This window comes from Camelus ferus, chromosome 8 (assembly GCF_009834535.1).
Source record: "Camelus ferus isolate YT-003-E chromosome 8, BCGSAC_Cfer_1.0, whole genome shotgun sequence".
Taxonomy (NCBI): domain Eukaryota; kingdom Metazoa; phylum Chordata; class Mammalia; order Artiodactyla; family Camelidae; genus Camelus; species Camelus ferus.
Window position 1 is genome coordinate 54,188,482 of NC_045703.1, and position 13,697 is coordinate 54,202,178.

The window sequence follows — 13,697 nt, forward strand, 5'->3', positions numbered from 1 at the left end:
TAATTGTACCTGAAAGAAAATGAGAATCAATGTATGGAAATCTTTTAAAAAATGGAATATATGCAAGAATTGATAAGAAAGGAAAATTAAATATACAAACTTCAGTTATTTGTATGTATTTTTTATGTATTTTTTAAATGTTTCTGTATACTGCTTATCTATAGTAGTTTGTGGAGAATCTCACATCACAAAATACTCAAGTATCTGGACAGTATGCTGTATTTGTAGTTATTGATGACTTAGTGGATCTTTACAAAAGGTAAATTACAGTTGTTTTCAGCATAATAAAATCATATGTTCTCTGCAACTCTAATATGCATACAGATCACCTGGGAATCGTGCTACAGTGCAGATTCTGGTTCGGTAGGTCTGATACGGGCTTGAAGATTCTGCATTTCTAACAAGCTCCCAGGTGATACCAGTGCCATGGGTCCACGAGTAGTGTAAAGGTCAAATGAAAATATGAACTAAAAATCACTAACCCATCCAAAGATTCTAACAGATTTTACTCTTGAATTTTTTAAGGCAAATTTTTGTCTTTAATTTTATAGCATATGGCATACATTTTAAGTCAGAAAAGAAGAGGCAACTAGCAGGTTCTTCACTGATTTTCCAGTTCTCTTTACAGCAACTCAATGACATACTACTTTTTCCTTTTTAGACCTCAGGAAACTGAGATTTAGAGCTGGTAAATAACATCCTATAAGTTAGAAGTCAAGTTTGCCTAGCTGTCAGTCTAGTGTTCATGTGTTTACTTTAACCATTATAACATCTTAGTTTTTTGTTTGCTTTTATAGATTTGTACAGATCATTTTTTTTCTTCAGTGAAGATGGTTCTATATATTGTTATTTTCTTTTATGTTTAATTTTAGAATTCCATGTAGCCTGTTTCTCTCCTATGCATTAAAGTAGCAAGTTTTGTTTGAAGGACACCCCCATAATTCTATTGCAGACCTTTGCTGAAACACAGAACCATGAAAGAACTAATTGTGTGTCTTGAGGAAGGTTGGCTTTTTGTGAAGTCTTTCAAGCCCTAGGCAGTTGGTAGAATCCAGTGATAAGAGAAGATTGTTAGAATATTCCAGACCTGTACCATGCAGAAGTAGATTTTACCTCAGAAATATGATATAGATTATCATAATGTATATTTTTATTTGACTTCTTTGCTGCAGTCTAATATTGATATAAAAATATTTCTTTTAGAATGTGAAACACAGAAAGTATGCAAGGTGGAAGGCAACATATATTCATAATTGTTTAAAGAATGGAGAGACTCCTCAAGCAGGGCCTGTTGGGATTGAAGAAGATAATGGTATGTATTTATCTCCGTAAAATGATTTAGCAGAATCATAATTGTTCAGTATATTATGATTCAGAACTTTGGGAAGGAATGATGCAATTCTGCTTCCCTCATTAAGTCCAAAATCAGGTGTAAAATTATAAACTTGGGACAAATGAGAGATTAAGGCCAAACTGTCCTAGTATACATGTTAACAAAACGGCTTGGCTGTTTCCTACCTCTAATCAGATTTCATCCCTCCACGGCACAGGCAATCCTTTTGTAATCTGTAAAATGTTTCGGAACCACAAGGAACACTGAATTTATTTTTTATATACCTGAGGTGGGTTTTTTGGTGGGATGGGTGCAGACGTGGTACCATCACATGATTCAGAATTTATAGAGTAGATGTAAAGATTTTGTGTGTATTTTCCAGGGATTATTTTTTTCCCAGGGATTATGAGTTACAAGTAAATAGGAATCTATACCCTCACTTTTTCACATAATTGGTAATATACACACTGTTCTGCATCTGGTTGGTTGATTTATGTATTCATTCACTTGGAAGACTGTTTAGAATTTTATAATACTACTCAGTGAAAAAAAGCAACACTGCAGTTTAACATAAAAATATGATGTGTGAATTATGTATCTCATCCCCTAGAGATGCAAGCTTTCATGTAGCATTTCAAGTTAATTTTTTGCTATCCATTCCTGAAGGACACTTCATGCTATGTCCTTCTTTAATCTTTTTTTTTTTCTTGGTAGGGAGAGATAATTAGATTTATTTATTCTCAGCGGATGTTCTGAGGACTGAACCCAGAACTCTATGCATGCTAAGCGTGCACTCTTCCACTTGAGCTATACCCTCCACCCTACTTGTTTGATCTTTAGTCTTTTTCACATAGAATGCTTTTTACGGTCATTTTATATGCTAAATACCTTGCATTCATATAGTGCCTTAAAGCTTGCAAATAATTTCTATGTATCTCATACCCTCAAAAGTCTCTGAGAGACAGTGGTTATTATTTCTGTTTTACAGAAGAGATTCTGAGTTTTGGCTTGCCTAATGACATAGAACCACAGAGAAGGAGAACCAGAACTTGAGTTCTTACTCTAAGTCTTATGTTCTTTTTACTAATGCTGCAGTATGAATGATGTAATATTATTAAGTGTTTAAAGTTGGCTATTCTAAAACATGGTTAAATTTTTGGGTCATTTACATCATGACAGTGAAATTGGGTTTTTGTTTTTTTTTTTAAGTATATTGCCACAACTTTATTTCTCACTTTTCCATTTAATATTTTGGAATATTTTACATAATTATATACTGACCACAATCCTGCCTTAATCCTGACCACAGTCAGGAATGTTTTATGTCAGTCCTACTGTTTATAAAACCATTAGTCACTTCCAGTTGTCTACAGGAAAAGATCCAAGATCTTTAGCCTACCAAGCCCAACTCACCATGAGCTGGCAGGACCTACTTTACCAGTTTTATTTCCTACTCGTGTCTCCTGCTGTGTCAGTGTGCTGGGGTGCTGTAACAGAATACCGTAGACTGGACGGCTCAAACAAAAGGCATTTATTTTCTCACAGTTCTGGATGAAAAGTGCAAGACCAAGGTCCAGCAGGGTTCAGTTTCTGGTTAGGACCAAGTTTCTGGCTCTCAGAAAACCACCTTCTCTCTTTCCTCTTGTTGGAGGGAGAGATTTCCTCCTCTTCTTGTAAGGCCACAGTCCTATTGGATTAGAGCTCCACCTGATGACCTCATTGAACCTTTAGGTACCTCTCAAGACCCTATCCCCAGATACAGTTACACTGGTGGTTAGGGCTTCATCATATGAACTTTGAGGGGACAATTCAGTTCATAGAACCTTTATAAACACTTTATTACAGCCATAGTAATTGACAGCTGCAAAGTACCTATGTCTCCTTCTTTAGTTAAAACCATTTCTTCCTCTTAAAATGTTCATCTTTCTTTACCTATCTGAATCCTGCCTGTTTGTAATAATCTTCCTTCATCTGAGTTTCTGCAGAGCTATTTTACATATGTATGTATGTATAAAGTCTTATAAAACATATATTATTTAATAAACTGAGTATCTTTATAACTTATGGTAATATTTATAATTTACAGAGCACTTGCTAGGTGTTAGGCACTGTGCTAAACATTTTACATGTATAATCTAATTTAGTCCTTTTGACGGTAGCTGGGCATCCCTGTCTAAGCTCTAATAACTAGTTAATGGAACCTAGGATGAACCCAAATCTTTCTAAAGTCTGTGTTCTTGTTCTACATTTAAGTAGATGCATTCTTTCCTTGACCAAATAACAAGACTTAATACATATATGTCTTCCCTGTTGAGCCTTACAAGAAAATGTCTCAACCAATCAACATAACTGTTAATTCAATCTTCCCTTGAGAAGGTGGTACCAGCATTATGAGAGACACTTCTGTGCTTCAGACATGATGGAGAGCCTTAAATTTATAATGACCCCCTCTGCCAGGACATAGCTTGTGCTTGCATTTTTTAAAATCTTACACATTTTTTCATTCATTTTTTTAAGAAACTTTTTTTTTTCTTTTAATGTCATTTTGTTGACATTAGCTGATTACCGAGGATGGATAAAACATAGTCCTATACTATAAGAGCTTACATTCTCATGGGAAGCTATAGATTAATAAACAGTTACAGTACATGTTGGCAAGAGAGTTTTCCTGAGCTGAGTCTTTATGGTAAATTGAACTAAGACAGATAAAGAAAAGGGGGAGAATGCTACAAAAAGAAAAGCATCTTCAAAAGCAGAAAGGCAGATTGAGAAATGGCCACACTGTAAGAACTGAAAGAAAGAAAAAAAGAAGAAAAGAAACTTTTTTGAGAGTGACTTGGAGAAAGATAAATTCTGCAGGTTGTAAGGTGAATCCAGGAGCTTTTAGTAACCTGAATTATAGCTAATGAAAACCTAGATAGGATGCTGGCCAGTTGGATAAAGAAAAAGAAATACAGTTAAGGAAGTGTGATAAGTAGGACTTACAGACAGTTTAATATGAGAGAAGAGGGGAGGAACAGAAAATGATCACTGTTCCCAGCTTTTGTGATCAGAGACATGCTGATTCTGTTCAAAGAAATGGCCAATACAAGATGAACAGGTTTGGAGGAAGAAGTCAAGGGAAGACATTGAGATGCTCATGTGACAACTACTTGATGAAGTCGAATGGCAATTAGATATTCTACCCAAGATTTCAGAAGAAAGGTCTAAGCTAAAAGTAGAATTTTTGAGCTGTCAGTTTGAAAGCAAGAGGTGAAGCCAAAGTAGAATGTTGAATCACCCAAAGAGAATGGGTACCTTAAGAAATAAAGCCAAAGAAAGGTGGAACCTTTCTTCACATTTAGTAATTACATTAAATTAGAAAGTGAAGCAGAGACACTTCTGTTATCTGACTATGTATAAGAGACATACGCATATTTATAGTAAATGTAAAAATATATGTGTTTATAATTACTTTCAAAATTTTGATTTGGAAGATACTTAACCACTTGTATATGGTTATGTCTGTATTCTTAAATATACCACAAAAATATCTTTGTTGTTTTAAATATATTATTTTACTTTTCAGTAGTGTTTGAGAGACGTCATTATAAGTGCACTGAAATCCCTAACAAATGGTCAGTTTTGTTTTTCAGGTACTCTTTCAGTATCAGTGACTTCTAATCTTAAAATTTTTAACCTTTTTTCCCTCAAAAGTAGGAAGTGTTACATTTTTATTATTATCATGATCTCTTTTGTTCTGAAATGGTTGTTATAGACCCTCTATAATACTAAGTTAATTGATTATTAAATCTATGTAATTTTTGTTTTGTTTTCAAAAAATTGGCTTAAATTAAGCTTACAATTTCTGTTTATTATTTTTATTCAGTTTTTATAGAGCTTCTGGATAGTAGAAAATAATCAGCTGTGGAATACTAATAATCTTTTAAAATATAAAGGATAATCTTTTCACTGTATACTTTTTAAATTGTTAACTTAAAACACAGCCTGGTGTCATAATTAAGTGTTAATGTTTTAACATCTAACAGTATCTGCTCAGAAATGGGTTATGGTTCTAAAAGAGATGTCATTAAATCTGTATACGTATGAGAAAATGCTTCTTTAAAGCTGGTTTTTCATTTTCTCAGTGTAACATATTTTCTTATGTTTTTAAATTAACTCTTGTAAGACCTTCTAGGTGTAAGTGGGTATTATGTTTAATAGAATTCTATTTTTACTATTATTCTGAAATTGAACTCTAGTGAAGCCAGTAAAAAACAATAGATACTATACCTTAGTTAATTTAGAGTAAGAAAAAACAAATATATTTAACTTTTGAAAATAGTACTATATCAGCATATTGTCAAAAAGCACATAAGGAAGCCATATGATTAGTACAAAAAACTGTTCTAGAAAAAAATTTAGGCTCAACTGAAGGGAAATCTGTTAGCATTCAGACTTTAGGTTTCTACATCCACTTGGTTTCAGTATCTGCAAAATGGTATTGTTGTCACATCTTCAATATTAACCTATACTCCAGCGATAAAAACTAATGAAGGTAATTATTTATTTCAAATTTCTGTAATTTAAAGTTTCCTTCTTTGGGAGAATCCTCAGGTACAGTTAACTTCAACATTTTTTAGGCTCAATATTTGTTATTAAGATTGTCAGATAATGTGGGAGATACATAAAATAAGTCAATACATAATCTAAAACTTAATCTTAAAGTGTCATAATCTAGTGTTAATGTCATGGCTTTTAACAATATCTCCTCAAAAGTGGCTTATTGTTCTACAAAACTTGTCATTTTACATATATACATTTTTGAAGTATTTGAAAATAGATTGGAGATATGCTCTTTTACTCCTAAATACTTCCCACATTCAGATTTGATCAGTTGATTCAATAATGTCCTCTGTAGCTTTGTTTTTTCCTCCTCCGATATCCAGTCCAGGATCACACATTGCATTTAGCTCTCATGTCTCTTTAGTTCCTTATTAATCTGGAGTGTTTCCTTAGCCCTTCTAGAAGGTGTTTCTTGGCCTTGACATTTTTAAAGAGTACAGGCTAGTTCATTGTAGACTGTCCATTTCTCAGTTTGGGTTTGACTGATGTTTTTTCATAACTAGATTAAGGTTAGGCATTTTTAGCAGAAATGCACCAGAATGAGATGGTTTTCTCTCTACCCCGCATTGGAAGTATGATGCTGTTGGAATATTGGTGATATTAACTGATCACTTAGATAATGTGGTATCTTCTAGATCACTCCACTTTAAAATTATTTTTCTTTTGTTATTAAGTAGTTTGTGGAAGATACTTTGAGACCATGTAAATATTCTATTTTTATGATACTTTATCCACTATGTTTAGCATCTACTGATGATTTTTCAAATAGCATCATTCCTTCTATATTAATTAATTGGCATTATACTATAAGGAAGAGCTTTTCCTGTCTCCTCCATTTACATATTTATTCCTTTAATTATGTTAGGGTGCAGTCGTGAATTTATATGCAGTGATTATACCCCATGACTATCAGTCTTTATTATAATGGTCAAATTGTCCCAGATTCATACAGTGGGAGTTTTTCAAACTAGCTCCTGTGTCCTTTTTATATATTCGTGTCATTCTTAGAGATTGGCACTTCTGTGCTTTCTAACACGTCAAAATGTTCCAAGTACATCTAGTTCTTTCTTTGATCCAGCCCTGGAATCAGCCTTTATTTTTCTTTTCTTTTCTTTTCTTTCTTTTTTTTTTTTTTTTAATGAACTCTTAAGTCTTTTTTAGTGAAGAATGGTATTTAGAAGCCAAGACCTAGGCACTAGGTGTACTTACTGCTACTGGTATATCTTTGCTTCTGGTCCCTCTCAAAAGACAGAACAAGAAAGTATTCATTCATTAAAGTATATATATTCATTCTTCAGCACTGCAAATCCTGGCTTCCATTATCTTTAATTTATTTACTCATTTATTCATGTCTAGAAAACAAATGATAGAGTAAGAATTGTTAATCCATGCCACTGTGAAAAGCAAATGTATAAATTAGTTTCCTGTTTGCCTAGTTATTTTTTAATATAAAACCTCATACATCTTAAATGTGTAATGCAATGACTTGACACACAGCCCTCTAAATATAGAACATTTCCGTTACCCCAGGATACACCTCACACTCCTTCCCAGTCCATTCCCACCTTGAGAAGCAAATGATATTTTTTTTGTTTAACCAGAAATTAGTTTTGCCTGTTCTAGAGCTTTGTATAAGTGGAGTCATACAATATTCGTTTGTTCCCAGCAATTTTCTCTCAGTGTTACATCTGTGAGATTCACCCAGGTCTTATATATGGGTAGTATTTATGTTCTTTCTTCTTACTGCTGAGTAGTATTTCATTGTATGGACATCATAATTTATCAGTTTATCTGCTGGTTGACTTCATGGCTGTTTGAGGTTATGGTGACTTAAGCTTCTTGACATTGAAATACATATTTTTTTAGACATACTTCACATGCTGTATGTGAACACATGGCATATGTTCCATTGCCCTGGATAAGTAACTGCAGCAGAATTGCTGTCTAATTTTTAAGAAACTCCCAAACCATTTTCTAAAGGCAGTGTACCATTTATACTTTCATCAGCAGTGTATTCGTTTCTGTTGCTCTGTATCCTTGCTAACACTTGGTATTGTCAATAGTATGTTTAAGTATAGTCATCTGACCCATGTGTAGTGGTTCCTCGTTGTAATTTAAGTTGCATTTTCCCAATGACTAAATGATACTGAGCTCTGCTATGTATGTTTATTGGCTTTTCATTATCTTTATTTGTGAAATATCTGTTTAAATCTTTTATCCACTTTTTATTATGATAAAATATATGTAACATAAAATTTACCATTTTAACCATTTAAATGTACAATTGAGTGACATTAAGTACATTTAGATTGTTTAGCCTATCACCACCATCCATCTCAAGAGTGATCTTCATGTTCTCAAACTGAAACTCTGTGCCTATTAAACAGTAACTTCCCTTTACTCACTACCACCCCACCCCACCCACCCCTTGCCCCTAGTAATCACCATTCTCTTTTCTGTCTCTCTGAATTTGACTGCTCCAAGTATCTCATCTAAGTGGAATCATATAGTATCTGTTCTTTTGTGACTGGCTTATTTCATTTAGCATAATGTCTTCCAGGTTCATCCATGTTAAGACATGTTCGAATTTTATTTCAAAGACGGAATAATATTTCATTGTATGTATATACCACATTTTGTTTATTATTCATCCATTGATGGATCATTTTGCTGTTGTGAATAACACAATCATGTTGCTTTGAACATTGATGTACTTGCCCATTTTTAATGGGTTGTCTTTTTATTATTGAGTTGTTTATAAATTATGAACATAAGTCCTTTGTCAAATACATGTTTTATAGATATTTACTCCCAGTCTATTGCTTGCCTACTTATTTTCCCTGTCTTTTGATTACTAAAAGTCTTTAATCCAGATGAAGTGTAATTTGTAATTTTTAAAATTTTACGGCTATTTCTTGTTCCTAAGAAATCTTTACCTACCTCTACATCAAAAATTTGCTTATATTTTTAATCTAGATTTTAGTTTGAGCTTTTATTTTTAGGCCTTGATTAGATCTTGAGTTTTTTGTGCGTGTGATGTGAGGTAGGAAATCAGAATTCTTTACCCCATAAGGATATCCTGTTATTCCAGCACCATTTGTTATGCACTTTCCTTTCCTTCTTGAATTTCTTTGGTTCCTTGTCAAAAATTTATTAACCATGTAAGTGTGATTTTATGTCTAAACTCTTTTCAGTGACATTAATGTACTTTTCTGGCCTATACAATACCGCACTGCCTTCCACCTTGTTATAGTAAATCTTGGGATCAGATGGCTTAAGTCCTCCAGCTCTTCTATTTCAGGATTTTCTTAGTTACTCTATGTCCTTTGAGTTTCCACATAAATTTTAGAATAGGTTTTCCAATTTCTATTTAAAAAAAAATCTACTGTAATTAGAATTGATATTGCATTGAATTTATAGATCAATTTAGGGAGAATTCTTAGCTCAACAAAATTGAGACTTTCAATACATGGACATAGTATATCTTTCCATTTATTAAGCCTTTGTTCATTTCTATGAGTGGTATTTTGTATTTTTCAGAGTAGAGATTTTGTACTTCTTGTTAAATTTATTTTGAGGCATTTTATGTCTTTTCATTCTCTTGTAAATGAATTATTTTAGTTTAGTTTTCAAATTGTTTGATTTTAGTATATGAAAAATTTTTGTATCATCATGTATCTTGCAACCTGGCTAAATTTACATACTAGTCCTGATGACTGTTTTATAGATTCCTTGGGAGTTTCTCTATAGATAATCATCTCATCTGCAAGGAGAGACAGTTTCTTTCTTTAACATTTTTTTACTGAGTTATAATCATTTTACAATGTTGTCTCAAGTTCCAGTGTAGAGCACAACTTTTTATTTATGCATGAACATACATATATTCATTGTCACACTTTTTTTTCACTGTGAGCTACCACAAGATCTTGTCTATATTTCCCTGTGCTGTACAGTATAGTCTTGCTTATCTTTTCTGCATATGCTTGTCAGTATCTACAAATTTTGAACTCCTAGTCTGTCCCTTCCCACCTCCCTTCCCTTTGGCAACCACAAGTTTGTATTCTATATCTGTGAGTCTGTTTCTGTTTTGTATTTATGTTCATTATTTTTTTTAGATTCCACATATGAGCAATCTCATATGGTATTTTTCTTTGTTTCTGGCTTACTTCACTTAAAACGACATTCTCCAGGGACATCCATGTTGCATTGTGTTGTCATTTTTATTGTTGACTAGTATTCCATCGTATAAATTTACCACATCTTCTTTATCCAGTCATCTATTGATGGACATTTAGGCTGTTTCCATGTCTTGGCTATTGTAAATAGTGCTGCTATGAACACTGGGGTGCAGGTGTCCCAGTAATCCCACTCCTGGGCATATATCCAGAAGGAACCCTACTTCAAAAAGGAGACAGTTTTGCATCTTCTTTTCCAATCTTTATACCTTTCTTTCTTCTTGTCTGTTTCACCAGCAGTGATAAATATGTACATTATTTTGTTTTGGTTTTTTGCCCTGTCTGATACTGAAGAATTTTCTTTGTTTTCCTAGGGTGCTGAGAACTTTTGTCATAAATGGATGTTAAATTTTGTCAAATACTTTTTATGCATTTATTGAAATTATCCTGTTTTTCCTCCTGTGTTGTATTAATATGAGTTATATTGATTGATTTTCAAATGCTAAATCGACCCTACTCCTTGGTAAACTCTACTTGGTCATGATGTATAGTATCCTTATAATATATGGCTAGATTTGATTTTGATATTAAGGATTTTTGTGTTTATGTTCAAATCTTTGTGAGCTTTTGCTACTCAGGGTTACACTGGCCTCAGAAAACAAGTTGACAGTGATCTTTTTACTTTGTTTTCTGAAAGTGTTTGCATAAGATTGGAATTATTTCTTACATAAATGTTTGATAGTATTCACCACTTTATTGAGGCTAGGCGTTTTCTTTGTAGGAAGGTTTTTAGCTCTGAATTCAATTTTTTCAGTAGGTATAGGACTATTCAGATGGTCTTTTTCTTGGGCGAGTTTCAGTAGTTTCTGTCTGTTTCATGTTGATAATGATTCTGCTGACATTAAGAAGATAATGACATTTCCCTTAGGTTTTCCAATTTATTGGCTTAATACTTCCTTACTGTCCTCATTATCCCTTTAATATCTGTAGGGTGTGTATTACTATAACCTCTTTAATTCCTAATATTTGTAGTATCTGTTTTCTCTTTTTTTCTAATCTGTCTTGTTTATATTCAACATTTTTAATTATTTCAACAAATGCTTTCCTAAATTTTTTTCCTTTTTGCTTTCTATTTCCTTTGCATATGCTCTTATCCTTACTATTTTTCCTTCTCTGTTCTTGAAATTTGATTTGTTTGGGCTTTTTGTTTTGTTTGGGCTTTTTTTTTTTTTTTTTTAGCTTCTTAAGGAGAGAATGTATTTTATTCTAAGCCTTTCTTCTTTTCTAATATAAGCATTTAAAGCTATCAGTTTCCCTCGGGACTGATTTAACAGCATCCCACAGATTTTGATATCATTTCAATTAAAAACATTTCTTATTTTCTTTGTGATTTCTTTTGTGAGGAATGGATTATCATATTGTGTCACTAGCCTGGGAAAAGATCACAATTCAAAATTCAAAGTATGGCTTCTACTGAGTTTGTATCACTTTTGTACCATTGCAAAATAAACATCATAAATCAGGGTCTGTCTGTACCTCCTTTAACATTGCATATATGTTATATAACAGATGTTGAAGGAAATGAAGACGCTGGAGCAACCTCTCTGCCCACTCAGCCTCCTCAGCCATCATCTTCAGGTTATGACCCAAGCAACATGCCCTCAAGTGGCTTTACCGGAATACAGATTCCTCCCGGTGCCCACGCTCCGGCTAATACCCCGGCAGAAGTGCCTCATAGCACAGGTAGGAAATTGAAGCTTAACAAGTTGTAAACTCTCCTTTCACAAATAACAACTCCACTTCTTACCGTATTTGTGCCTCACAATGACGGTCCTAAAGCATGATAAGATCTTTAAATTCCACTTGAACCCCTCAAAACAACATTAAATCCTTTTCATTGAGGTTTTAATAATAGTTGTAGTTTAATTTTTTGAGAAATGACAAAACATTTATGTGTAATCTATTACTATTAACCTTATATTTTACTAATAAGAGTAGTTTCTGTACTTTCTGTGTTTGTTGTTGTTTTGTTCTTTCTCTCCCTTTTTTTTTTTCCCTTCACTGTTGTTTGGGAAGAGCCCTGAGGAAGTGGGGTTTATTATAGGGTGTGCCAGTCAGGCTCCCACTGTAATGGCAAGATGCATTTTTTCTTGATTCATTCCCTGAGGACCTTGCCTCTGCCCTCAACATGGGTGTTACTGATGAAGGAGCAGGCTTTGAGACACAGAATCTCAGTAGCAGCGGATTCACAGACAAGTGAAAAGAGAGGGTTCTGTTTTTTGTTTGTTTGTTTTTTCCCCTCAATATTACAAACGTGTCTAAATATAAACCAGAGAAGTGGTATCTACTATCTTTGAATAAATCAGTACCATACATCTATGTTTTCATAGAAAAAAGATCTGACAAAACTAGTCTCTAGTTAAGTCAGCGTCAGTAGATAAATTTGTTAAAATTGCAAACAGGTACTTTTCCATTTACTTGTATTGTTGACAAAGCATTACCCTTACTTCCAAGTGGAAGGGTATTTAAAACCATAATTTAAATCTTAAGTTTATTTTAAGTTTTTTCCAAAAATTGTTTTTAAAATTTTACTTTTATCTTAGCATAAGGGTGATCATGGTACTCAAGTGTGTATTTCAAAATATTTAATTGACAGAATGAAAGTTGCTTTTGAGCCTTGATTTCTACTTTCTATTATTTGCCATTAGTTCATTGACTTTCAGATTTTCAGCCTCGGTTTACCCATACCATTTAGGTTATTTTGCATGACTTGAACAATATTTAAGTTTTCTGTTTTGATCCTTGTAGCAATTATGATTAGTTTCTTTCCTCCTATTTTAAAACTTTTAACTTCATTGTATCTACAAATACTGCAGATATTTTAAGCATATTGATGAACATGATAGTTTTAACATTGATCTCTTTTAAACATGATTCTGTATGTTTTACCCTGCCTGACTTTACATTGGCTTATGATCTATGTGATGACGTTAATAGGCCAATTTGCATTAGTTTTATAAGTAAAATTTCGACAGAACACTGTTTCAAAATTTTTATTATCTCTTGGGAATATTCAGTACTTCCAGTATAGAATGATATAAGCAAAACCAGCTACATACTGAGATGTGTTTGCCTTAGGTAACTACTGCTCACATTATACTAGTAAGTTTGAACACTAATCAAGAGCCTCCAACACAGGCATCCTTACTGAAGGGCAAAGTGAGAATAAAATGCACTTGGGAGTCAGGTAGTTACTGGTTTCTGCCCTTGCTAAACCCAAAACTCCACTGTTACTCAACTTTTCTTGACCTAGGTTTTTCTTCTTTCAAAATGAAATTAATCATACTTCTCATGGTTTTTATAATTATTAAAGGAGAAATAGTATGAAAATTGACTACTACGCCTAACACAAAATCCGTGTTCAGCAAATTAGCTTCCTTTTCCTTTTTTTTTTTTTAAATCTTCCTTCCTATTTCTGTGCCAAAGAAAGGCAGTGTAATTAATAGCAAGTTAACACTTAAAATCATTTTGTGAATCAGGAGAAGTGTCATGGTTGGGGGTAGGGCGTTGATTGACCTTACAAA

General features: G+C 33.2%; 1 protein-coding gene across 1 annotated transcript in view; it reads left to right on the forward strand.

Moving 5' to 3' along the window:
* Positions 1-13,697, forward strand: part of VTA1 (vesicle trafficking 1) — a 66,806-nt gene that overhangs the window by 34,683 nt on the left and 18,426 nt on the right. The window contains exons 5-6 of the mRNA XM_006188504.3: positions 1,204-1,312; positions 11,683-11,856. Coding sequence (XP_006188566.1) covers positions 1,204-1,312; positions 11,683-11,856 — 283 coding nt within the window. The remainder of the gene's footprint in view (positions 1-1,203; positions 1,313-11,682; positions 11,857-13,697) is intronic.